Source organism: Cyclopterus lumpus, chromosome 19 (genome assembly GCF_009769545.1).
Source record: "Cyclopterus lumpus isolate fCycLum1 chromosome 19, fCycLum1.pri, whole genome shotgun sequence".
In the NCBI taxonomy this organism is placed as follows: Eukaryota; Metazoa; Chordata; class Actinopteri; order Perciformes; family Cyclopteridae; genus Cyclopterus; species Cyclopterus lumpus.
In genome coordinates this window covers 2,242,924-2,268,986 of record NC_046984.1, presented here as the reverse complement: position 1 = coordinate 2,268,986, position 26,063 = coordinate 2,242,924, and the positions used below count along the sequence as shown (strand labels likewise).

The window sequence follows — 26,063 nt, the reverse complement described above, 5'->3', positions numbered from 1 at the left end:
TATGTCTTGCATGCTCGCGGAAATTCCACCACAGTGCTGTCGGGAGATGCAACGACTTGAACAAAGTGAGAGGAGAACTGTCCTTGTAAGACAAGGCTTCTGGCCGCTAAGCTAACGTAGTCAGTGCACAAACAACTAGGCTGAAAGGTGACTAGCTGGAGAATAAAAATCAGATGAAAATGTGATTACATAGCAGTATGAATCTTCACTGGCCTCACAATTCCATTACGATTCCCCTCAACAAATGCACGACGATTCTCAATGTGTTGCATCCTCCATTTTTCTTCTTTTTTTTAAATCCATTAATACAAGCAGTCAGATAAATCTAAACTTTTTTTTGATTTACAAAGTCATTCAGATATCAGGTTTTCCCATCACAGCTCTAAAACAGGGCACTGAATGTGAAGTTACTAGTGGTGTAAGGGACCACTGTCGATCCGTGATTCGTACGGATCGGATCCCCTCACGGTTCGGCACGCATGTGAACCGCAGATTAATTACAGTTAAGACGTCAGGAAAATTCAACTTGCGAGCACACAAGGTATTTTTCAATCATTAATGACTCAAGTATCATAAAACACCTGCGCAGTCTAGAACAATCGATTCCAACAAACGCACCGCTGAGCTGCACGGCTCTGCATCAAAGAGGAGCTTGTGATGGTGTTCACCTCCTGTGTTGTTGTTTTTTCATTTCTCAGCGCATTAAAACAGCTGTGCGATAAGATAATTATCACCATAGAGGTCCACACACTTGGGAACAATATCAGCGGCTGTTCAACACCAATTGTTTTTGTCGGTGCTAAAAGTGAGGCAGTGACTAAGAGAGAGAGAGAGAGAGAGAGACAAAAAGGGAGTAGAAGACAAATATTTTGGAACCATTCCTTGCATGCTGCTGCCTTAAAATAGCTGTTAACAGAGCTGGAAACCAGCATCTGACTTTCTTTAACTGTTGCATGACCAGGCAACTTCAGACAGAAAACACATGAAAACACTTAAGTTCTCTCTCACTACATATATTGCTTTTATTTAATTTTTAAAGCTCCTGACCCATCGGAAATACAAGCCCTCCACGCTCCAGAGAACAGAATATATAGGCCAGCGTACTTCCACACTAGTTTGAGCTAGTTTTTTAATTAAAGAATCCCAATATTAATTTTGGTCTCTTAAAACTGCAAAACTATAGAAAGCCGGAAGTACCATTCCAGATGCCGTTGATCTGATGTGGATGTGAATACCCTTAAAATTAAAAGCTGAATGTTAGATTGTTTACCTCCTAGTCACTGTAACAACTTCAAACATACTGTTCTAGTGTAAAGAGCCACAACAACAAAAACGTGTCACTGGCACAATGCTGGACTATATACTGGAAAGCAGCAACGGGCTGAATGTGCTGTAGTACTTTTGGTTGTTCAGTTGCAGCACGGTTATGGAAGGGTTATAACAAGCCTGAGTTCTTAAAAAACTCACCTTGACCCACACTTGACCGCTAAACAACAGACGGTCTGTCACAAAAGCATGTATTCATTATCTCACAACAGAGGGCTGGTGTGAAAATTGCATTAGAGTGCATTCGTATTTCTCCTCCACTCCCTTCTGTCTTCTCCACCACATTCCTATCCTCCATTAGACCAAGTTATGCAACTGCCGTTGCTGAATGTACACAGGCAGAGAAACACAAAAGGGACACAGGGAGAGAGATAGCAACAGAAGAGATTTTGGCCCAACATTGAACACATGTCCTGAGCATTAAATATCAATGTCCGACTTTATTCCAGTGGCACGCCAGAAGCATATGAGTGATTGATCCAGTTAAACTCGCCTTCCTTCCTGTGCGCTCGCTCCCGTTGTGGTTGCCAGGTTACACCGGGGCACGGCTTGTTAATAATATCTCCATATGACGACTGTACCTGACACTCCGTCACAGAGAGACATGTCCCAACTTGAAAGGCTCTACCTCACCGATAATGCATTAAAACAAGTACGTATTGTTTCCCGGCTGACTCACCAGTCAAGTGTCTGTGCACGGCCTTGAATCATAAACAAGATGGTAGCATTAGCTTTAGCCTCAAGGCTAGCTACTTCCACCACTATTCCTATTACAAGAGAGGCTGAGCGGTGTGTTTTGTGGTGCCTGGTAGCTGTTCCCCGACTCACGTTATCTCGTTTATTGTTGGCAAAGTCTCCGCACTTTGCACACAATTAAAAAGGACCGATGTCACATCTTAGCCCAAGGACGACAACAAGTTAGCCGAGCAAGCTAACAAAGTTAAATCCTATCCACTGACCCAATTTTCTTCATGGAAGTTAAACGGACCTTACTCTCAAATGTCTTGGTACTTACACAACGCTTCTCGAAATCATCCAGGACACCATGTTGTCTGTCTTCGTTGTGTCGGTGGAAAAATACCGCCCCGGTGAAAACGTTAATGGCTAGGAAGGCTAGTCGTGCCGCTGTAACGTTGAACTTCCTCAGCCAAAACTCGACTCCAGGACCAGCTCCTAGTTTATTTCGGTGTACGTCAACCAATCAACGTGTCAGTAAAAAAACGTCCGCTCTCACTTCTCTACATTTGTAGCCATAGCTAAGCGGTGGAATGCCTATCCAATATGACTCCTGTTGTTTTGTAGCCTCTCATCCCCTCCAGTCTCCTCCTTCCCTCTACTTTACTCCCCACCAGTTCCTGGCACCCAGAACGCTGCTCAGATAGCCACTGACGTAAACCGGAAGTGAACGTCCTTCCGAACATACTATTGGCCCGTTTCGTCTCTTTACAATAAACACAAACGTCCATTGGTTGGCCCATGTGACTTCTGCGTTTGACAGAAGCGGTGGAATTTCAAACCCACTGACCTGTGCCCTGATTGGTTTGCCGTAGATTCGTGGCGAATTCTAACCAACCGGTGAGAAAAGCAATGAGGCGGTTTGGTGGATTTTCCAAGCGCTGTGGCTTGGGACTTCATTTTCCATGGACGGTGACTTTGTTTTAGGTTAGTGCACTCAGCAAGGTTCTCTGGTCTTTAAACACATACGTTTGCTGTGTGGACAGTATGAGAAACGTCTTTGTAGGTATTGCAAATGACATAAAATGTTAATAAATCCCTGTCGGATCTACCAAATAAGGGTGACCGCCCGTAAGTCTGAATGATTGGACATTAATTTAAGGCATTGCTGTTTAAACAATAAAAGTTGTGCATTGTGCAATGTATGGAATATTAAAGCATACTCACTCCCAGCACCTGCATTTATGCTGCATTTCTCACACATTACACATACACCTGCACTTTCATTCTCTATACTCACTGTATTGTTGACATGACTCATAGATGCTGCATTACGCGTACATGACAGAATATGCTTCATCGCAGCTTTAACAATAGTACTATTGTTAAAGCTGCGATGAAGCAGCAGAACATTATTTCACGACGTATATTCTTCTGTTTGCACTTGAGGTTTGCAATTCAGTGGACAGCCTTTGTCTCTCTCATCACGTGAAGCACCAGTCTTTAGGTCGTAATCATATTCATTACAGTTTCCCATGCACAGCACTTGGCAGACACAATCCCCCATCTGTGAGCTTCAGCATGCCATGTCTCTTTGTGTGTGCACGTCTGTCTGTCTGTCTGTCTGTCTCTCTCTCTCTCTCTTTCTGTGTGTGTGTGTGTGTGTGTGTGTGTGTGTTGACATTAGAAGTTCCATCCAAAACATAATTTCATTGACACAAAGTTCATTCTATATATCTGAGCACACAAGTACGTGTGTGAGCTATGAACGTGTGCCTTTACAGGTGCATGATGTGCTTGTGAGCACATGCAGATGTGTTATGATGCATGTGTGTATGGGCAGGGGGGGGGGGGGGGGGGGTACTTGTTATTCATAAAGGGAGCTGCTGCAGTGGGCAGCAGTGTGAGGGAGATTCCCAGCAGAGCTTCTCCCTGTCTGGACCGGCATTGGCATCATGGATCACATCTGAACTGGATGTGATCCATGCGGCTCCACTGCCAACCTCGCAGTGCCGTATCACACACGGCTGCAAAATAGCAGCCACAGAGCAGCTATAGGTGCAGATCAATCAAACTGAGACGAGATACATGCTGGAAATCCACCACTTGGGGGAAAACCCAAGTTCCAGTGTGTCATTGTTGCTGCAGGGCATTCAATCACACAGTGCATCCATATTCAGTAATATAAACATGTGACAGTAACAACCTGTTCAACAATGGGCCTGTTGCATTCATATCCACATACACACTCACTAGTCCTGCAACGTCCAGATGAGGTACATGTGTGCACGGTGGGAATTAAAGTCCGGCAAGAATATCACTTTGTCCTTTTGTCCCATCTGATTATTGATGATTTAAATGTTGGTTTCCACACTACCTTGAGCAAACGCTTCATCCACTCTGGAGTCTAAAGCCGTGCACAAGCTTCTGTCCATCCGGGGAGAGGGATCCTCCTCTGTTGCTCTCCTGAAGGTTTCTTCCCTTTTTTCCCTGTGAAAGGTTATTTTTGGGGAGTTTTTCCTGATCCGATGTGAGGTCCTGGGACAGGAATGTTGTATGTGTACAGATTGTAAAGCCCTCTGAGGCAAATTTGTAATTTGTGATATTGGGCTATACAAAATAAACTGAATTGAATTGAATTGAACCTTCATCTGCAGCTCTTTCTGCCACACGTGTATAACATTAAAACATTTGTGGCGATTCGTTTTTTTCTCTACAATTTTGTTCCTGATGGTATAACTTTTTGTTCATAAATGAGACAATGCCAATTGAAATTGTCACTGTAATACCACCTTTTCCCACCCATAAAAAGTGTGTGCAGGTGCTTTTTACACTCCTTTACGTTCCTCCTTTTTCTTCTCATTTATTTATAGTGCAACATGGAAACAAACATTGCATCTCAAATACGTTAAGAATTGTGCAATATGTGTTGTACAGAATCATTTTAAAGATGCATTTACCACAACAACAATAACAATCTACACACAAAGGCCTTTAATATTGTGTTCAGCATGAAAACAAATCTATGACACGGCACCTGACCCAAACAAACCACAAGCAAAAGAGTAAGACACAGGGGAAGTGACAACAACAACATCGATACAAAATAAAAACACACAAAACAACAACAACAACATCTCACATCACCGGTAGAGAGAGATGACAAGGAAAGTGACGGAAATCAGCGCGTCAACCCGGGCGTGACCTTTCCATCGCTGCTGATCGGCTCTGGAGGAGATATATAACCCCCCATCTCCCCTCCCACTGCAGAGTCATATATCCCGGGTGAGAAGGCCGATTGTAACCTTTCCCACTGCAGACAAAGGCCAGATGTTGGTGGGGTTTTGGGGGTAAGGGGCTTGTATTGTCTACAGGTCAGACTGAAGAGCTGGAACTGTTTTCAAATGTAAGACTGAAAGCCGCGTGCGTTAAGGTGCGACCTCCTCCCTCCAGTTGTCAAAGTGATGACGTGTCACTGCCTCCGCCTTCACCACAGGGGGATGCTACACCGACCTAATCTTTAACTGGGCCACATGGGTAAAATATGAATCTGCTTTGGTTTTTAACACTTTGAAGAGCTAGCTGCCCCCGCTTCCAGTCTTTATGCTAAGCTAGGCTAACCATGTCATCGCTTCAGCTCCACTTAACAACAGACGGGAGATTGCCATGGTACCCATTGACTTCCAGTATTGTACAATTCCTTCAAACTACACCTGTGACTGTGGGCTGAGGAGCAGGTGCATCCTGTTCTAATGAAAGGAACACGCCCATATTTTAATTGACATGTTATCGACACGAGTCCAGTAAACGTGACACATGATGTAAATAAGACACAAAATAAATAGATGTTGGTTTCCCTTCTTCACAGTTGGCGCATTTGCTTATGAGTTCTGTTCCCATAACTCTGCTCCGCCCTTTGCTTTGTCTTGCTTATTCATTCCTTCTCTCGCGTGACTGTGTGCCTCCAGCATCTTTTCCCCCTTTACAGTTTCTCCACTCATCATCTTCCTGCTCCCCTCCTCCTCCTCCATCGGTCCATCTCTCTCTCCTCCCCTCTCCCTCCCGCATCCCGCCCATGAGGTCGCTCCAGGCTGTTTGCAGCCGTGTGCTTCACACACGAACCTCAACACTGTCCGAGCAAAAGCACGCAGGCGTGCACTCCTCCGTAGAGGCACGCGCACGCGCGAGCACGCACACAAACTCACTCTCTTGTACTCCTTCTGTTCCTCTGCTTTATTATTCTCCCCTTCACAAATTCTCTCTGTGTCTGAGGCTGTCAAGGAGTAAGACAATGAAAACTGAACTGGTGCATCCACACTGCAAGAAAGAGACCAAATGTGCCAGTTGCATTTCCAAATTCTGAATAAAGTGCTCACATAGTAGAGCAATTAAGACTAAAGAGGTGTATTATGAGCGGCAGATTAAAATATATTGGGAGGATGATGATGATAAAGAGAGACTTTGTTGTGGCACTTTTCTTACAACAACAAGGTTGCAAAGTGCTTCACAGGGGGAACAAACTAAAATAAAAACAAAAGCAGTAGGATCATAAAACACAGGGGGATGAAATAAAGAATGTACAATGGAAAAAGTAGGATGATGAAACCCCCAAAAACATATCAAAGGTTAATAAATGTTCTCCTATAAAAGATTTTAAAGTATTAAAAAAGAGATCTAAAATTAACCCTGCAGCATGCAGGGAAAGAGTGATCGACCGTGGAGCGAGTATCACCTATATATTATTTGATATTGATATACGTATATATGTATCTATGTATATACATAGATATATATATATATATATATTCATTTCAACATTGCTATTGCTTGAGTTGTTATATCAAATAATGCATATATTAATCTAGATTAAAAGTTGTTTTTGCAAAATGTTGCAATGCTTCCCATCAAAAAATAATATACTTTATTTGCAGACTTGCTTTTTCCGGTTATGGATTACACCAGTAGTTTCTTTGCTATATTTCCAACAGAAAATTATGGAAAACAATGAAATCTTAGAACAGTGTGCGTTATTTATAGTATGCTAAAACTGGTGTGTTACTTTAACCACTATTTAATTTTCTTTCTGCTATATCCATTCCCTTACTTTCTTCCATGTACGTTATTCATTCATTTCATACATGCAACTACTATTTGCACAAGGTTGTCTGATAAGAGCTGTTAACTCTCCTTATTATTGGTGCCCTGTGTACACAGGACACAAGGACAGGGATACTGTTTTAAGTAAAACATAAAGCTGCACATTTACAGTCCATGGACATATTGGTTATTTATATGACCGACACCAACATTAGTTCTTCCTTTCTATGTATAGCCTACATGACTGCTGCTGTTTCATGTTTATAACACTTGAGTAGCAGCAATATAGTATATGAGTATAGTAGCACTATAGCGGACAATAGGAGCCGTATTATCATAATGGAATTATTAGCAGAAGTTGTCTACACTTGGTGTTACCAGTAGTAGTCGTGGCAGTTCTTCAATTACGAGCAGTTGTAGGAATAATTTTGCAAAGAATAGTACCGATACGATTCAACTGAGCGGAGGGACACAACCGCGCTGCGGCTAGTGAATGCCTTGGGATGCAGCGGAGAAACACTAGTGTGGATGGCAGTGGTGATGCGGTTCAGTGTTCCACCGTTTTTTCATGCGGAGAGAAAAGAGACTGACGCTTGAAGCGGGTGGAGACTGCTACACATTTAAATCCCCCGGCTCGGTTTTTAAGCGTTTCGCAACGAAATAACTTTTCCCCTTTTTCTTTTTTTTCTTTTCTTTCTCCGGTTGGAGTCTTTAGAACGGTTTTAATGTCGTAAGTGACAGGTCTATAAGGGCGTCGTTGTTGGGAAGTTTTTTCGAGGGGTTTTTTTTTGACCAGCGAAGGGCCATGGCAGTCGAGGCTCGGCCGGAGCTGGTCGGGAAACGGTTCCTCTGTGTCAGCGGGGACGAGCCGCCTGAAATCGGTGACATCGGCCGGTGGCCGTGGAGGTCCGGGGTCATACGAGCCGTGAACCACCTTGACAGCGACAACCCCGACCTGACGGTAAGGGAAACGCTGACTTGTGTCCTCCTTCTCTGGTCTGTTACATGCAAAGCAAATGGGGGAAATCTCTGTGGTTGGTGGCTCGCTAGCGAGGCAATGTTGGAGGCGGACATTATCTAGTGGCTTTCTCTGAGTTATTGTGGCTTATTGGAACCTCTGGTATTCATCACTGTTTCGCCCGAGCATTTAGTCAAAGTGTGGATAGTTCTTTGACCACTTGGCTCGCTACGTTAATGAGAGGCAGGCTGCCAGTATGGGGGTTATGGAAAGCAAACAGCTAGCGGCAGTCCAGACGCTCCGCTTATTTACATCAAAAAATCGTCAGTTACGAATCATTTTCCTGCCACGAAAAGCGATTAAACCGCAGCGGGCTCGGTGTGCGGAACACGACGCTGCGTTCAAGCCGCCAGGGATAACGTGAATGTAAGGTGGTCGTTTTAAAAATTAAAATAAATACATACTAAATCAACGAGACACGTTGTGGGAATTTGAACCGATATCGTGTTGTCCTCCGAGGGTTGCTGTGTTGGTTAAAAAAAAAAAAATCATGTGTAGGAATTTGCGTCTGGAGCGGCTAAAGGCTTTAATCTGCGGTGCTCTGCGAATCAGCTGACGGTCGGAGGTACGGGTCGCTTTCTAGATCTGCCGCCGCGCTACAGCCCTCACGTCGGGCTAATCCCCATTATCTCGTGGTGGTCGGGTCACAATCCACATTATTTGAGCCAGGTCTGCCTGCATTGATTTCCCCCTTTCTTCTTCTTCTGGCGGACAACAACCCCTCGGACTCGGACAGGAATGCCGGGACTTGTAAAAACATTAAAAGCTGGCTTTGCTGCAGGCTGAACAAAGGGCAGTTTGTCTGCGTGTCAAATATTGTCTACTCATTTGTAAGACGACTCCGTGGTGTCACTTGTGGAGCAGATGCATTTGCTGCTTTACGTGTAATTATTGCTTTTCTTAATGCAGCCAAAATGTGGGCAATATTTTGGTCTGACCCCCCTCCCCCCTCTCTTCTTAAAAAAAAACACAGCTATTTTCCTAATGGGTTAAGGTGCCAAAACCAGCAAACAATGAAATATTTGCCCTGACGAGCCCTTGGCTTGCAAACACACAGTACTGTCTCACTGTGCAGTGTGTCTGGTCCCTGTTTTTCTTTTGTTCACAAAATCTGCCTGTGCAGATTACTGGCCAAACCCAGCACAGCTCTGGTGTGATTTCTGTGTGCACATATGGGCTATTTTACAAAGACAGTAAGCCATAGGTCCCTTGTAGTTCGGTCTTTGAGTGTGTGTGTATATATATATATATATATATATATATATATATATATATATATATATATATATATATATATATGTATATATTATTTTTTCAAGGGAAGCATTGCAATATTTGATCAGTCTGTTCTTAATCTGCATTAATACACACATTATTAGATGCAACAACTCAAGCAATTGCAACATTGAAATGAATGTCAACCGATAGCGGACGCGAACGGTAGAAAGAATCCATCCATCCATCCATATAAAAAATCGCATGCATTCAAGAAATTTCAAGAAGTTGCAATTGATATAGTGCATTTGAAAGCGTACGTGTCGGGCAGCACACTTGTCACAGGTCAATCTCGCATGTCATCGAGTGCTCGTGGTGCTTTCTATGAGATGCAGACGGTGGATGCATCCCAGGTGTCACTGACTCGCAGCCCTTTATTCCGTTATTCTGCACTCTGCTCACGCGCTCACATCCATTTGTCTTTTTATTTTTGCGACTGGAACATTATGGTGATCCCCATGAATCGATTGCGGTGTATTTTTCTTTTCATGTGTTCATCGCACGCTCCCTCATATGCCCTTGTTGAATAATATCGCACAACCTACATGCATCCCAGCTTCCCCTAATTCCCTTGTAGAATTGGTCCCTGTGTGTGTGTGTGTGTGTGTGTGTGTGTGATGTGATTGAGGCAGTGAGTAGTGTTCTGCTTTAATGCCGTACAATGGGGCACAGTCTCATTAGCGAGGGGCTTAACTAGCTGAGTGAATATAGTGGAGAGGGATTGGAGATTAGATTAGAAGAAGTGTGTCAAGCCAAGCTGCCAGGCCTTTGTCAAGTGTATGTGGTCAGATAGGTAGTAGTGCACGAGTAAACCTCAGGCTTATTGGTCCATAGCTGTGTCTGAAAACGGCTAATGATTCAATACATGTGAATATGAATTGATGTAGAAATCAGCCTGGGATTACCAGTCATTAAGCAGCGATATCTAAATCAACAGGGGTCCATGCGCCACACTGCCTTGTAGCTTTTTAAGACCATCGCAGTTCATTTCTTGGTTACGCACTGTTCTCAGATAATGACATTCTATAACATAAAGTCGGGTGTCGTTGTGGTTACTGTTTCGTGGTTGCAGCTTTACACATTCGCGGCTCTTCCTCGTCTAAGACAACAGCGAACTGATTCTTTTTGGGCTTTGCACGGTTGGTTTGGAGAAAGCGAGCAACGTGACGACGTCTCGCAGTTTTTGGCTCACAAACCGCTCGAGGCGTCGTCGTCTTGGAGCGCTCCGTGCCGGTTCGGTTTTAAACCCGACCGTGTTTTTCATTAGCTCGTCGTTTCGGGCCCTGGGGAAACAGCGGTGAGCATTAGACACTCTTTTCTTTTGGTTACTTTACGGACCAAATAATGCAGATTTATCTGCACTGAAAGCAATCGTGCCTCTAATATGATAACGACAATCCTTTCCAGCTTTCTAAACTAAGCTACGACCGCTGTACCTGGTAGACTGTTATTGCTATGTCAGAACATAGAAAGTATTTAATAGTGTATTTATGGTTCGGGTTTCTGTGGATTAGACCCGTTAGGCTCGCTTAGAGGAGATGTGGGCTAAATGATGAAGACATAGACATCTTGTTGGAATTATTGCTGCATTTTGCTTAATTTCTGTGTATTGGACATATGATGTGGCAGTATCTGCAGTGCACTGTATGTTATACAGAGTCCCTGTTGTAAGCACTGTTATTACACACCAGCCGTTTATTACTTATTATTCTGTCAGTTCAGCAGCAGGCCTTAAATGCACACATAGTAAGTCCACATTGCACAATGAGCTCATGAACAATTAGCAAATATGACATAATGTATCACATGTAATGCAACAGTGGGTTGAGGCTCAGTTCTGTTTTTTTTCATATCTTTGTGTATCTTAATCCAGTTTTGTTTACTGCACAGCATATCTAAACTAATTGTTGCCAGTGATATTTATAGGGGTCGCTTGCTCCCAATACATTTGGTGTTTCCTTGTTTGAGTGCTCTCTACCTGACAAACCTGACAAATACTCTGATGGTAGATGAAGAAAACATTTCTCTTTTGGGCCGTGGCCTGAGAGAGAGCTCAGAAAGTACTCAAATGCAGTACACCATTAATGGTCTAGTGTAGATTCCTCAACAGTGACCCAGTATTGGCAGCACAGCCTCGAACTGAAAACAGGAAAAAAAGAGCCAAAAACAGAGAGTGCTGGATGAACAGAGAGCTGAGAATGTGTGCAGCACCGACACACAGGGCGGAACACGGAGCACCAGAACAGCCACACTTGGGGGGGGGGGGGGGGGGGGGTTCTGGTTCCAGGACTTGAGGGGACACTGACACAAGCTGAAAGAAAAAAAGAAAAAGCTCAGCAGCAGAATTCCACGCTGGCACATTAGGCATAAAACCGCCACACTGATTCGGATTCACGCTGAATGAAAAGAGCACGGCAGCCAGGTCATTGCCTATAGGAGCCTTTGTTTTCTATCACAGTCCCCCGTGTATGTGTGCGTGTGTGTACTGTAGCTGACACTTTGTTTTCAGGGCCGTAAGCTTGACGTCCATCTCTGTGTGGCTCATCAGCAGAAAACGACCTGGGGTGGGGAAGAACCTTCCACATACAGAACCTGTGCACTCAGCCAGCTCCAAAAACCTTTTACCCCGAGTTCTGTGAGTTCTGTCAGTTCTAAGAGTTCTGTGAGTTCTGTGCTCCGCGTCGTGAATAGCAGCATTGTTTGGAGCAAAAAAAAACTGAACCAGAGACCCAGAGAATAGGCGTGAGGCAGGAGAGAGGCTTTCACCTTCTAACGCGGAGGCTCCAGACGGGCCGGTACCGACATGTACCACGATGCGGGTCAGGCTATACCGGACATTGCTTTGACCTATTTTGAATTCTGGTCAGTGCATTGTGATTATTTCAGTTTGCTCTTGTGATGCAAAATGTTCTAAAGTAACCAAATGGGTAACTATTTGTGACATAGTATTCAGTTATGACTGAGGACAAAAGTCTACAGTCAATTATATATTATCAATCCTCAAAAATGGGCCCGGAGGGCTAATTCATTATTATTGTAGTTTATCAAACATCTGTGTAAGATGGTTTCATTTTTCTCTCTCAGCCAGCTGTTGTAACAGACTCCTTCTATTCAGCGTGGCGGGACATATTGTGATACCTCCTTCACCAGAGATAGCAACAACGATCGTGATTAAACTGCATTAAGCTCTTGAGGACACAATGGTTTATTCATGTGCAGTCACTCGACATGGACACATTGACGGGTCTAGACACATAAAGGATCGACCCGGTGCGTTTACAGGGATGTTTATTCTCACAGAGTAACCTTCAGGTATGTTCGAACATGTCTGTGTCCCTTCGCGCACAGTGCAGCGTGTCTTTGTGCTGATGTAGACCCCTTGCGTTGCTTGTTGCCATTTAACAGTGGCAGTAATGATGAATTTCAGCGAGGGGGGGGACGGGACGACGACGACGACAAGAAGCAGTCGTTATTTACCAAGTTGATATTTGCACAGGAGACTGCAGCATAGCTGTGTGGCGTTCAGGGCAGCGCGGTAACTGGATACTCTGTGTGTTAGTGGTTTGTTTTCTGGTGCCTAAGGAAACAAAATGTAATCTGAAGCCAGGATGGGCTGGCTGGGTTGTCGGCTGGCTGTACCCTTCCCCCATCTCTCTTAACACACACACTGCTACATACGGCAGCCATAAATTCTCCTATAGGCTTGCAGGCTTCCCAGATAACCCTGGGAATACATTAGTCCGTACTACTCTGCAACTTCTGTGGTTTCCTGCAGGACCGGGTCAGACCTGAATGGTGCACTGTGCGGCACTACTTCTGTTTGCAAGGCTGCGTTTCTGAAGGCTTGCGGTGCTTCAAATACATTGTGTCTAGAAAACTGACCAGAGAGCACCCATGGAACTTAATGAGAACCAAAATAATGCACCAGAGGCTTGTAAAACACTCCACACTGAGCACCAACCGGATCTCCGTCCTAGACAGATTGTGCCTCCCACTTTGAATTCATGGTGAATGGTACGACTTGTCCTTCGTATACTCTATGTAGATGTTGTTGAAACAATAAGCAATAACAGATTTTATGACAACTCCGTGCACAAAGCGGTATTGATCTGGCGTCGCGTGAACCGACTTCCTCTCATGACCTTCATTCTCACTTTGCGGCGAGAAGATTTTGAAGGTCAAGAAAGCGAGCGTTCGAGAACGGACACATGCCGGCCAATCGGCAGACGCCTGGATCGCCCTTGTCTTATGATTTGGGAGAAGCGCGGTAGTTATTTCAAAACAGTTGCAGTAAGTGGTCCCTTTCTGTCGGTTTGTTGATGTTTTGAGTTTAGGAGGTTACACTCGGTTATCTTTGTACAGCCTGGAAGATGTCAAAGCTCAGTGAGCATGGCTCTGCCAGATTGGTATCAAACGCGCAGGGTCAGGCACAGTACATGTTAACATGCAAAATGAACAGATAGCATGCATTTATCGTCACCGATAAAGAGAGAGATTATAATTGCTATGCTGAACAACGTGTCGGTTATCCTCACCAATAAAGCCAAGGTCTTGTTTTTTTGTTGTAAAGATTAAGCGAGAAAGCAGCCCTGTGTCTGTGACTGTATCCTGAAAATGTCTCACTGACGTTATCTGCATCACATCACTAGACAGCCCCGCTGATCCCTCCTGCTCTGGATGAAATCCGCACTTCGCTGATTTGAGAAAGAGGAGCTGATAAAATACAAGAAATCCTCTTGTGAATATACTGTTTGGAGTTTCTACATGTGTAGTGGTGGAAAGCCTCTATCTCCGAGTTAAGACCACCACGGACGGGACACTGATGAACTATATACTGGAGTCCAGCGCAGTGCGTGTTTTCAGCTCCTTTAGAAAGAATCATGTCAGTCTACGTCATGTCTTGGACACAGAGCCGCCCCGTGTATTTTGCTGTCAGGGAGCGCTGGCCCGGCCTTCTTGACGAGACCGTTTTGCCAAAGAATGCGAGGGAAGCTATTTTGGTGTCGTCCGTAACGAGGAGGTTGTGTGCTCGTTCAGCATGGAGCGTCTCCAAAGTAGCTCTAGCAACTCTGGTTCACGTGCGTCCACCAAGTGTCAAGTGGAAGGTGAGATCTCACCGGCTGCTGTTTATGTTCTGCTGGCTTCTTGTCTTGAACGGGGGACAAACCCTCCCTCCCCCTGAGGTCAAACTGTTCCCCGCCTCACTGGTGGAGAAAGCTGGGGCCGACGGAATGTTGCCGTACCTGTCTGTGTGACCTCACCAACACCAGTTGACCCCAAGGTGTAGCAACCTTAACCCTGTCATCGTCAAATTCACTACGTTAACGTGGTCACTCTGTGCCACAGGGGATGAAAGAAGATGGGCCAGTCTCAATAGTCTAGTCACGATCGTTTTTTTTAGACTGGGCTGTTTTTCTCGTCATTCACACTTGAAATCCCCTTTAATTGTTACTTTACCACTCACACATTTGAACATTTAGATTGTAATTATTAGCAGGAAACTGCTGAAACTGGTCAATTGGTTGATTCATTACTTTTGATAATAGATTCATTGCTTCAGAAATGAGCTTGTTCCAGCATTTCAAATGTATTCATTTACTTCTTTTCTCTCTCATGAATTTCAGTAAATGATCTATCATTGGCTTTTGTGGACTGTTGGTTGTACAAGACATCTGAGATGGACATGTTTCACGAAACAAATTGTTGAGTCATGAAATACATTTGGCAGATGAAGGGTTAATGAGTAATAATTGCACATTTGTGTCTGCATAATGTTAATGGTTTTCTTTGCAGTGCATTAGTACCTATTAGATGAGTTCAAAGCGGCGATAGATGTACACTCTGCTTCATCTGCTGATAAACAAAGCTTCGTGTCTTTGAGGGTTTTGGGTTTATTTTTCTAATCGATAGCCTACTGCGTTTAGTAGCTATATTTGGGCATATACTGTATATATATATGCTTCTTTTCACTGCGTGGTCGCTTTAATTTTGTCTTTAAATTTGTCTTGAATGTAATTCAAAAGGGCTGAAATGCACACTGGCATATTCGGCCTGGCATTGTGCTGTTGGTGCATGACTCACTGGCTGGCTTTCTGATATTACAGAAAGACTTAGAGTGAGAGAGAGAGAGAGGGTAGGGGGTGGATGGAGATCGAATAAGGGCGAGATGGGCAGATGAAGGAAGGGACAGAGAGAAATGTTTCAGGGAGCTGAAGTAAAGGAGAGAGTGAATGTTGTTTGAAAAATGAAGCGAACGGAGAGCGAGGGAGAGCTGTGTACTCTCATTAGTCGTTTGGTTTTCCAGCCAGCCAGGCTCTCTGGCAGAGAGTGAACGACAGCCAGAGGAGGGGGGAGAGAGAACGAGAGAGAGGGAGAAAGAGAGAGAGAGAGAGGGAGAAAATGGGAATGTGAGAGAGACGGAGAGAGAGAGAGGGGGTTCTTTCTCCTCTGTCTGGCCTCTCTCCCATAGCAACAGTGGCTTAGCCACGTGAACGCCAGTTCCTTTGAGTTCACCCACTGCACAGAACTTAACTCCTTCAGCACCGGATTACAGCACAATACAGCAGCACACAGCAAGAGAACACAAGAGAACTACACACAGAATAAACATGCAAAAGTAGTAGCTTTTATCTGATTCCACCAACTGAACTGGGCTGAATTTATTTACAGCTGGTCAAACTGGAATACCTCATACATGGTATTAGAACAAAATAGAATTCCCCTGAATACAGACAGTGTCAAAAACAAAATATGTAATACACAAAAGTGATTACCTCTATGTTCACTTACTTCACAGCATTTAATGTCTTGACTACCAAAATAATATATATAGTCCCAGAACATGGTCATATAGATCCTAATGGAGTAATGTCATATAGAGCGGAATTAAATGCACACATTAGTGTAATAGCGCTGTATTTTCTATATGACATTCTATTGCACTCTATATTTGCGTGTATATGCAGTCATATTGAACAGAATAGAATACTCCGAGAGTAGAATATAACACCATTGTATAGAGTGTAATAGAGCGCCGTTGTGTAAAGTGTAATAGAGTGCTGTCGTGTAGAGTGGAATAGAGCACCGTCATGTAGAGTGAAATAGAGCACCGTCGTGTAGAGTGGAATAGAGCGCTGTCGTGTAGAGTGGAATAGAGCGCCGTTGTATAGAGTGGAAGAGAATGCTATCGTGTAGAGTGGAATAGAGCGCCGTCGTATAGAGTGGAATAGAACGCTGTCGTGTAGAGTGTAATAGAGCGCCGTTGTGTAAAGTGTAATAGAGTGCTGTCGTGTAGAGTGGAATAGAGCACCGTTGTGTAGAGTGGAATAGAGCGCCGTCGTATAGAGTGGAATAGAGCGCCGTCGTGTAGAGTGGAATAGAGCGCCGTCGTGTAGAGTGGAATAGAGCGCCGTCGTATAGAGTGGAATAGAGCGCCGTCGTGTAGAGTGGAATAGAGCGCCGTCGTATAGAGTGGAATAGAGCGCCATCGTATAGAGTGGAATAGAGCGCCATCGTATAGAGTGGAATAGAGCGCCATCGTGTAGAGTGGAATAGAGTGCCGTCGTATAGAGTGGAATAGAGCGCCGTCGTGTAGAGTGGAATAGAGTGCCGTCGTATAGAGTGGAATAGAGCGCCATCGTATAGAGTGGAATAAAGCGCCGTCCTGTAGAGTGGAATAGAGCGCCGTCGTATAGAGTGGAAGAGAACGCTGTCGTGTATAGTGGAATAGAGCAACGTCGTATAGAGTGGAATAGAGCGCCGTCGTATAGAGTGGAATAGAGCGCCGTCCTGTAGAGTGGAATAGAGCGCCGTCGTATAGAGTGGAAGATAACGCCGTCGTGTAGAGTGTAATAGAGCAACGTTGTATAGAGTGGAAGAGAACGCTATCGTGTAGAGTGGAATAGAGCGCTGTTGTGTAAAGTGGAATAGAGTGCTGTTGTGTAGAGTGGAATAGAGCACCGTCGTGTAGAGTGGAATAGAGCGCCGTCGTATAGAGTGGAATAGAGCGCCATCGTATAGAGTGGAATAGAGAGCCGTCGTATAGAGTGGAATAGAGCGCCGTCCTGTAGAGTGGAATAGAGCGCCGTCGTATAGAGTGGAAGAGAACGCTGTCGTGCATAGTGGAATAGAGCAACGTTGTATAGAGTGGAATAGATCAACGTCTTACAGAGTGGAAGAGAACGCTATCGTGTAGAGTGGAATAGAGCGCCGTCGTATAGAGTGGAAGAGAACGCTGTTGTGTATAGTGGAATAGAGCAACGTTGTATAGAGTGGAAGAGAACGCTATCGTGTAGAGTGGAATAGAGCGCCGTCCTGTAGAGTGGAATAGAGCGCCGTCGTATAGAGTGGAAGAGAACGCTGTTGTGTATAGTGGAATAGAGCAACGTCGTATAGAGTGGAATAGAGCGCCGTCGTATAGAGTGGAATAGAGCGCCGTCCTGTAGAGTGGAATAGAGCGCCGTCGTATAGAGTGGAAGAGAACGCTGTTGTGTAGAGTGGAATAGAGCAACATTGTATAGAGTGGAAGAGAACGCTATCGTGTAGAGTGGAATAGAGCGCCGTCGTATAGAGTGGAAGAGAACGCTATCGTGTTGAGTGGAATAGAACGCTGTCGTGTAGAGTGGAATAGAGCAACGTCGTATAGAGTGGAAGAGAATGCTATCGTGTAGAGTGGAATAGAGCGCCGTCGTATAGAGTGGAATAGATCAACGTCTTATAGAGTGGAAGAGAATGCTATCGCATAGAGTGGAAGAGAACGCTGTTGTGCATAGTGGAATAGAGCAATGTCGTATAGAGTGGAATAGATCAACGTCTTATAGAGTGGAAGAGAACGCTATCGTGTAGAGTGGAATATAGCGCCGTTGTATAGAGTGGAATAGAGCGCCGTCCTGTAGAGTGGAATAGAGCGCCGTCGTATAGAGTGGAAGAGAACGCTGTCGTGTATAGTGGAATAGAGCAACGTTGTATAGAGTGGAAGAGAACGCTATCGTGTAGAGTGGAATAGAGCGCCGTCCTGTAGAGTGGAATAGAGCGCCGTCGTATAGAGTGGAAGAGAACGCTGTCGTGTATAGTGGAATAGAGCAACGTCGTATAGAGTGGAATAGAGCGCCGCCCTGTAGAGTGGAATAGAGCGCCGTCGTATAGAGTGGAAGAGAACGCTGTTGTGTAGAGTGGAATAGAGCAACATTGTATAGAGTGGAAGAGAACGCTATCGTGTAGAGTGGAATAGAGCGCCGTCGTATAGAGTGGAAGAGAACGCTATCGTGTTGAGTGGAATAGAACGCTGTCGTGTAGAGTGGAATAGAGCAACGTCGTATAGAGTGGAAGAGAATGCTATCGTGTAGAGTGGAATAGAGCGCTGTCGTATAGAGTGGAATAGATCAACGTCTTATAGAGTGGAAGAGAATGCTATTGCATAGAGTGGAAGAGAACGCTGTCGTGTAGAGTGGAATAGAGCGCCGTCGTATAGAGTGGAATAGAGCGCCGTCCTGTAGAGTGGAATAGAGCGCCGTCGTATAGAGTGGAAGAGAACGCTGTCGTGTATAGTGGAATAGAGCAACGTCGTATAGAGTGGAATAGAGCGCCGTCGTATAGAGTGGAAGAGAATGCTATCGTGTAGAGTGGAATAGAGCGCCGTCGTATAGAGTGGAAGAGAATGCTATCGTGTAGAGTGGAATAGAGCGCCGTCGTATAGAGTGGAAGAGAACGCTGTCGTGTAGAGTGGAATAGAGCAACACCGTGGAAGAGAATGTGGTCAAATAGAGTAAAATAGATTAGAAGACCGAATAAATATAGATCTGTAAATTGGAGTGTAATATAATGCTGTGACCTAGAGTAATAGAATGGCATTGTACATGAAGACGATTAGAATGCCATCACATGGAGTAGCATAGAATGGGGCCATATATAACCTAGCTGAATAGTATGCTGCCATGTAGAGCAAAATAGAATACGTCAGGTAAAGTGGAATAGGATGCCGTCATGGAGTGGAACAGAGTACCGTCTCGGAGTGGAATAGGACTGACACAGTGGAAACGAGGGCTGTAAAGTGGAGTAGAATAGCGTCATAGAGAGCTGTCTTATAGAGTGAAATCAAATAGCACCATGCAGATCAGAATAGTGTGCAGAACATATAGAGTGAAATTGATTTAGAACAGTGGAATGATTGTTGACTGGAGCCAGTGTGGGACAAAATTGGTTTCTGTGGGTTTCCTGGCTCCACTGCTCCACTTCACTCTGTCGAAGAAATGCAAACCGAGAAAACAAATCTCCTGACCACAACAAAGTTTAACCACTCAATTCAGTTACTTCACTGTCATGAGTGAACACCAGAGACAATGTTGCGAAGGCGTGTTTGTTTCTCTTTCAAATGTATAGCTAGTGAAGGTTTGAAAGCACATACTACATACCCCAAATCATCTATAATAAAGCAAAACAGTTGTTTGATTAGATATGGTCACTCTTGAAATATTGGAACTCCAACAACCGAGCTTAGACTGTGACTCCCAACATAAACCTGCTAATTAATATTGCATTGCAACGCCTTCATACACAGCATGTGAGTAAAACTATCAGTGTGTATTTGAGATAAAAAATAATACCCTAGATATGATGATTTTCATCTCTATTCATAGAGCTCATTTTTGTCTTTTTCCTTCTTTCTCTGTTCACCGTGTTCAAGTCAATTCTTTCCAGATGGTAGCGAGTTAACGTTCCTTTCAACATGTCTCTACTGACATAAATGTTACCTGAACAAATTTAACAATTGGCCTATTATTACTGCACGTCGTACAGAAAATAATAGAGAATGTTGGGAGTTTAATATCAATGCAAATTTAAAGCCGGTGTTTTTTTTAATATACTGTTCTCTTATATGAAAATGTAATTGGATCACGACATTACATTATTGACTTTAGGAATAAAGTTTGGACTGTTTTTCTTTTTTTTGACACTATAGAAACAATTAATTATTATTGATTAATAGTTATTATTAGTTGTAAAACATTGTACAACAACAATCATAACTTACTTACTGGCCTATGTAGATTTTATTCATTAAAACATTAGTTTTCTTTGTGTTATTGCATTGTACAATAGATAGTTGATTACAAGTTATTACTTATTGCAATTTTTTTTTGCAGTTTCATTTGTTAACTCCTTGCAGATTTTAGTCCTGATAAACCAGAGTAGCTTTTCTAATGCTTTTTTAGATATTCTAGTAGTACCATAATGATGTGATTAGTCAAACGCATCCCCAATATTCATAATGAATGTAGATTAAGAAGGCTGGAAACTCCTATTGCTTCAACCCCGGTGTGAGTAGACGTGGTATTTGACGTGTGTCGGCTGGAATGTGAGCCGCAATTAAACAAGTTAACTCTTGTTACCTGAGAGAGCGAAGATTCCCTTTGCTGACTAATCACCCTCTCATTGTCTTCAACTGGCCCATCTCGTCCAAGCAACAACCCAAAACCCAAAGCTATATAAATGGAGAAATAAGAAGCTCTTTTGGATTTAGACTTTAATCGCTTATCAACGTTGTTGCAGACACGTTTTCTGTTGTTTGAATACTTAATATGCTATACAAAACAAACTGAATTGAATTGAATTAATCAATTGATAAAGTACAGGTGTTATTCTTCTGTGGTTTTGTTTTTCTTTCTCCTCCTTATTCTGGTCCTGAACATTCTTTGTTGGTCCAGAACACGGTGGCGAGCTATCAAACACACCTGCAGGCCGATGATCTGAAACCTGAATACTGTTATGATCACATTTTATTCCCCGAAATTATGATGAAAGACAGGATAAGACTCAAAACCAGAACACTCGTGCACATTTTCATGCAGTCGATCTCAACGCCCTCACCTTTTCCTCGGCTTTTGCTTTGGCCTGTGTATCACAGTTTTACAGTTTAATTGTGTAATCTAATTCTAATCGACATTGATCACAAAAGAGTGTCTGCGCCCTGCTGAAGCCATGCATAACCCCCTAGCTGAAAAAAACAACTCTTCTCAGCGTAGAAGTATTGTAGACAGCGACCCAACAATCTGGTGCTCTGGACTCGGCAAATTGGAAATGGCTTATCGCGACGGTACGACTTCCGGAGCGCTTTGTCGAGACAGCACCCGCCGTGTGCTGTTGTTACCGCCCGTAAACGGTTACATTTGTTTCCCTCGCCCCCACACTGATGCAAAGATACTTCTGTAAAAATACTGATTGTCCAGTTCAGGGAAAGGATTGCTCCGAAGTACAGTGACTAAATGAATCGATATGTCACAGCAACCCTTTTCAATTTGATCAGATATCAGATCTGACAAATCATCTCTTTACATTTGCTTGATGATTGAATATATTATCTAAATATTCATTGATATATTGATGTCATAGTCATTTGGATTGCCCAAGTCAGCAGTGGCAGCAGTCACGAAGCTCTGCAGCTCGTCAGACAAGCAGAAGTTCTGCCCAGCTTCAGCCATCGCCTCATCATCCTGTACAGCACACACACACACACACACACAGGTTAGTCTCTTCTAGTGTTAGAGCGAGGCTGAGAGAAAATAAGAGACTCCAGAGGAACACACCTTGAAACACCAGTGTCTTGGCCCTGATTCTGAGCTCACACACACACACACACACACACACGCACACACGCGCACACACACACACACACACACACACCCACACACACACACACACACACACACACACACACACACACACACACACACACACACACACCTGTGCAGTGAGGCGTGGCTGTAGTAGTTGAGTCCTGCGGTGTTGGGAAACATGTGAATGGAGAGAAAATCTGTTTTCTACATTTTAATCTGTTTAATTTCAGGCTTGGTTTGTGCTTAATGTCTTTTATTCTGAGCCCAAATGAAGCCCAATGAAGCCAGAGCTGTCATTATCCCACTGTACACCTCACTGATCCATCTATTATTAGGTGGACAGGCTCTCTCGTGGAATGCGGCTTGTTTTTTTGTTTTTTTACTCAGCAAAAGTTGAGCCTGAGCTCTTCGTGAAAGGATGATGCAGTCCACACACACCGGGTTCAATCAGACTGAACCGTTCGGACCGAGCCGCTGTCATATGCCTGTGTCCTTTGTCGTTCAAGCTAGTTCAAATGCCACAATGCACTCTGACATGTCAGGCGTGCGCTTGTGTGTGTGTGTGTACGCTTGTGTGTGTGGTCGTGTTTCTTGTCCCGTGAAGTACAAAGTTCGTGTTGACGTTATAGGAGTACGTTGTCACACCGTCTCCTACTGCACACACTGTTCTCTCTTTTCTCGTTACATCATAATGTCCGGTGCATTACTTCATCATACAAACCTGTATAACATATTTTCCCACTTGTGATTTGAGAAAACCTCTCCTGGATTTAAAAAATGAATGGTTTACAAGGTCTTGACCTTGAGCTATTGTCTGAAATGTCTTAGTCTGGGAGCATTTTCCCCTTTCTCTCTATGTGGTTGTCCTTTCTTATTCTACCCGCTTAGTTTACGAGGTTCAACCAGAAGCTGCTTTTTCATGTCTCAAACCAGGTCTGCAATCTTGTCTGTACGCAGCTAAATTGAAACATCTGGCTTTCCAAAAACAAAAAAGCAAAACAACAACCGTGGGATACTAACATGTGGAAAACGCAGCACAATCAGCACAAAGGTCACTTAATAGAAGTGCATGTGCAGTGTGCCTCTGCAGTGCTGCACATGCCGGGCCTGCGAGACTTTCAGTGCAGCCTTGACACGCTGCGCCCGTGAGACCGGAGTTGTAACACGAGATTGTTCCTTTAAAATCTAGGGCAAGGTTCCTTCTCCACACATGTGTTGGGCCTGTGTGCCTGTGTGCATGCGTGCGTGTTCAGCTCGCCCGGCTGCTTCCAAGTGTGCATACATGGATATTTATGGGATTTGTCAGAGCACACTGTTGTGTGAAAGCATACAAGTGTGTGTGTGTTTGGACCAGGTGTGTGTATGCATGCTAACTTTTTGTCTGCACAATCATACTTGGTTGCCAGTGTGTTCACGTCTAGCAAATGCAGGCGGGGGGGGGAGTTCTAGCGCTGGATCCATTGATTGGTTCCATACGGACTGAAACTTGACCTTCACAGCAGATGTCTGTAAGGCTGCCAAAGTCACACACACGCACGCACGCACGCACGCACGCACACACACACACACACACACACACACACACACACACACACACACACACACACACACACACACACACACACACACAAGAAGACGCAGTACGCAACCCTGCCCTTATTCTGTTGCTCTTGTTTACAGTGTGTTTGTCTTTCGAGCCGTGTGTGTGTGTGTGTGTGTGTGTGTGTGTGTGTGTGTGTGTGTGTTCTCCCCCGTGTGACCGCAACAGACCGAATTGAATTGAATTGAATTTAATTAAATTGAACAGGCCCTCAATAATCTTCAACACGATCCACAAGGATTATTTGACATTTCGAAATTCACCAACTTTTCCGTGCGCACAATTCACAATTGACTTGTGGAGAGGAAGATGAAGCATGATGGGAAGTTTGCTTGAGTTGGGCCAAAACAGTGATGTTTGAATACTTGTTCTTAATAGATTTGAACAATTTGATCCCCCCGCCCCCACATTCAAATGTTTTTTATTCCATTCAGAATATTCTGATAACAGTAACGGCAACAAAGCGTGCATGGAGAGACGTTTTCCAGCCTCCCGACCCTGCAGGCCAGCGCAGCACCTTCCTGTAGTATTTCACAGCTCGCGGAGAGCTTTAGCATGATGAAGAGAGAGGGAGGGAGAGATTTTCAAAGTGTTCTTTGTGTTTCAGAAATGACAAACACCATTAGGCCAAATTAGTTTCTGTGGTGATGTTGTACATGTTTTCATAAGTAGACAGATGAGTCCTCTAAATTCAAGTATTTTGATGGATAACTCGTATTAACGTCAGTAACAGTCTATTGCTGGTGTCATTACTCCTATCAACCTGCTTTTATTGCTTTCATTTGTACATTCTTTTCATTTTTTTCATCATTCTGCTGCTGCCATTTGCTGTTGTTTCTTTAATTCAGGGACCCGGCCAGGATTTTTAGCTGACACATTTTAGCTGTATATGTTATGCTATTTGAAATGCCTTATGTTTAGTTACATTCTGCAGCACAATAGCCAAGTGTGCGAATTTCCCCTCATATCAGACTCCCTCCCCATGTGACTCATGTACTCAGAAGTCTTGTAGAGTCCAGTAGAACGGTTACAGACATTGTGGTACCAGCAATTACTTGTACCAGTTACTGTTGCAGCAGTTCCCTTTGACTAGATGGCCCTGGTCTTGGCGGTTTTCTTTTTCATACCTTCCTGACATTTCACCGGGGTATATGGTAAATGGCTGTATTTGTGTAAAAATATTCTGAATGAGCTGTATACATGTTCAAAGAACGATCCTAAAAGCTGAATAATATCAACATATTCCACATGTTTTAATCAGAAAATGCTCTATTCCTAATAATTCCTAATATCCAAATGGAATATGAGCCATATCACATTGGGAATATTGTCATATAACACAAGTGTGTATGTCTGTATCACTTTAATGGCAGGAGTGTACTACTTCGACACCGCCAAGGCTTCCTCCTGCTGCCAGTTTTTACATGTCTGACTGCCGCCGTCGCCGTAAAGGCCGGCTGTGATGTTGATTTGGGTTGAGAGCGGGAGGGCGATAGAGACGCACACACTGACTGAGCCTCTCCCTGTACTTTAAAAGCGCTGCGTGGTTTATTTGCAAAGAAGCCGACAGATCAAGTCCAGACGGTTTTGCATGAGCGAACGAGCACGCACTCATAATGCTTCTATTGAACACTGATTTGCCACTCTCTCTCTCTCCATCAACATGAAACCTAATCACCTGCTTTCTTATCAGCGACAGCAGTAAGGGCCGGGCCATAAGTCAGTGTTGTCATTGATTAACTCCACAGTGGATGGAAGCCCGATGCTGCAACAATAACTGATCGCTTCGCTTCATACTTTTGTGCATAAACATAACGTAGCAGGCCGTTGAACAAGTTTAAATTCCATACAGTGGAACATCAGTGTGATTATTATTATTATTATTACTACTATTATAGCATTATCATTAATACAATACATATACTGAAGTTCTTGCATTGAGACAAAAAGTAGGCAGTAGCCTGGTTAGATAACCATGACAGCATTAACTAACTCTCACAAAGTCCTTTCTAGAACAATTATGTTGGAAAGCAGAAAGCAAATGACTAACGGACCTATTTCAAAACTGACCCCAGTATAAGAACGTAATGTTGAATATTGTCAGAATATTGCCATTTATTAACTTTGTATAATGTATTCACTAACTAAAGCCCCAACTAGCAAAATTCCTATGCGACTTGATGAATAAAATGTTGTTTTAGTGGTTAACATGAACAACAAAATAACAGACAGACGAAAGAATTAGCTGGATTTATTTGGGGAGGGTCTTTTCAACATGTTGACCGTTGAATACATATACTTTGAATAGTTCAGGCCATCCTTAAAGCTTCTACTAGGAACTTTCATTTTGTGTTGATGTTGGCGGTCCCTGTGGTCAAAGGTGGTAGTGTTTCTGAGCACACAAGTCTCTTTAGAAAACCTAATTTTATTGCAGCAGGGGTCTGCCAGTCTGCCCCGCTCA

General features: G+C 43.8%; 2 protein-coding genes across 4 annotated transcripts in view; one reads left to right on the top strand and one right to left on the bottom strand.

The window, feature by feature from the left end:
* Positions 1-2,710, bottom strand: part of reep3b (receptor accessory protein 3b) — a 29,202-nt gene extending 26,492 nt beyond the window's left edge. For all 3 annotated transcript variants that reach the window (XR_004611674.1, XR_004611673.1, XM_034559030.1), the window contains exon 1: positions 2,342-2,710. Coding sequence is in view for 1 of the 3 variants with exons in the window: in XM_034559030.1 (XP_034414921.1) it covers positions 2,342-2,373 (32 nt within the window). In the remaining 2 variants the exon portion in view is untranslated. The remainder of the gene's footprint in view (positions 1-2,341) is intronic.
* Positions 2,711-7,638: 4,928 nt separating this feature from the next.
* The window catches only part of jmjd1cb (jumonji domain containing 1Cb), a 97,447-nt gene continuing 79,022 nt past the window's right edge, over positions 7,639-26,063 (top strand). The window contains exon 1 of the mRNA XM_034558372.1: positions 7,639-8,059. Within this exon, the coding sequence (XP_034414263.1) occupies positions 7,904-8,059 (156 nt within the window). The 5' untranslated portion in view covers positions 7,639-7,903. The remainder of the gene's footprint in view (positions 8,060-26,063) is intronic.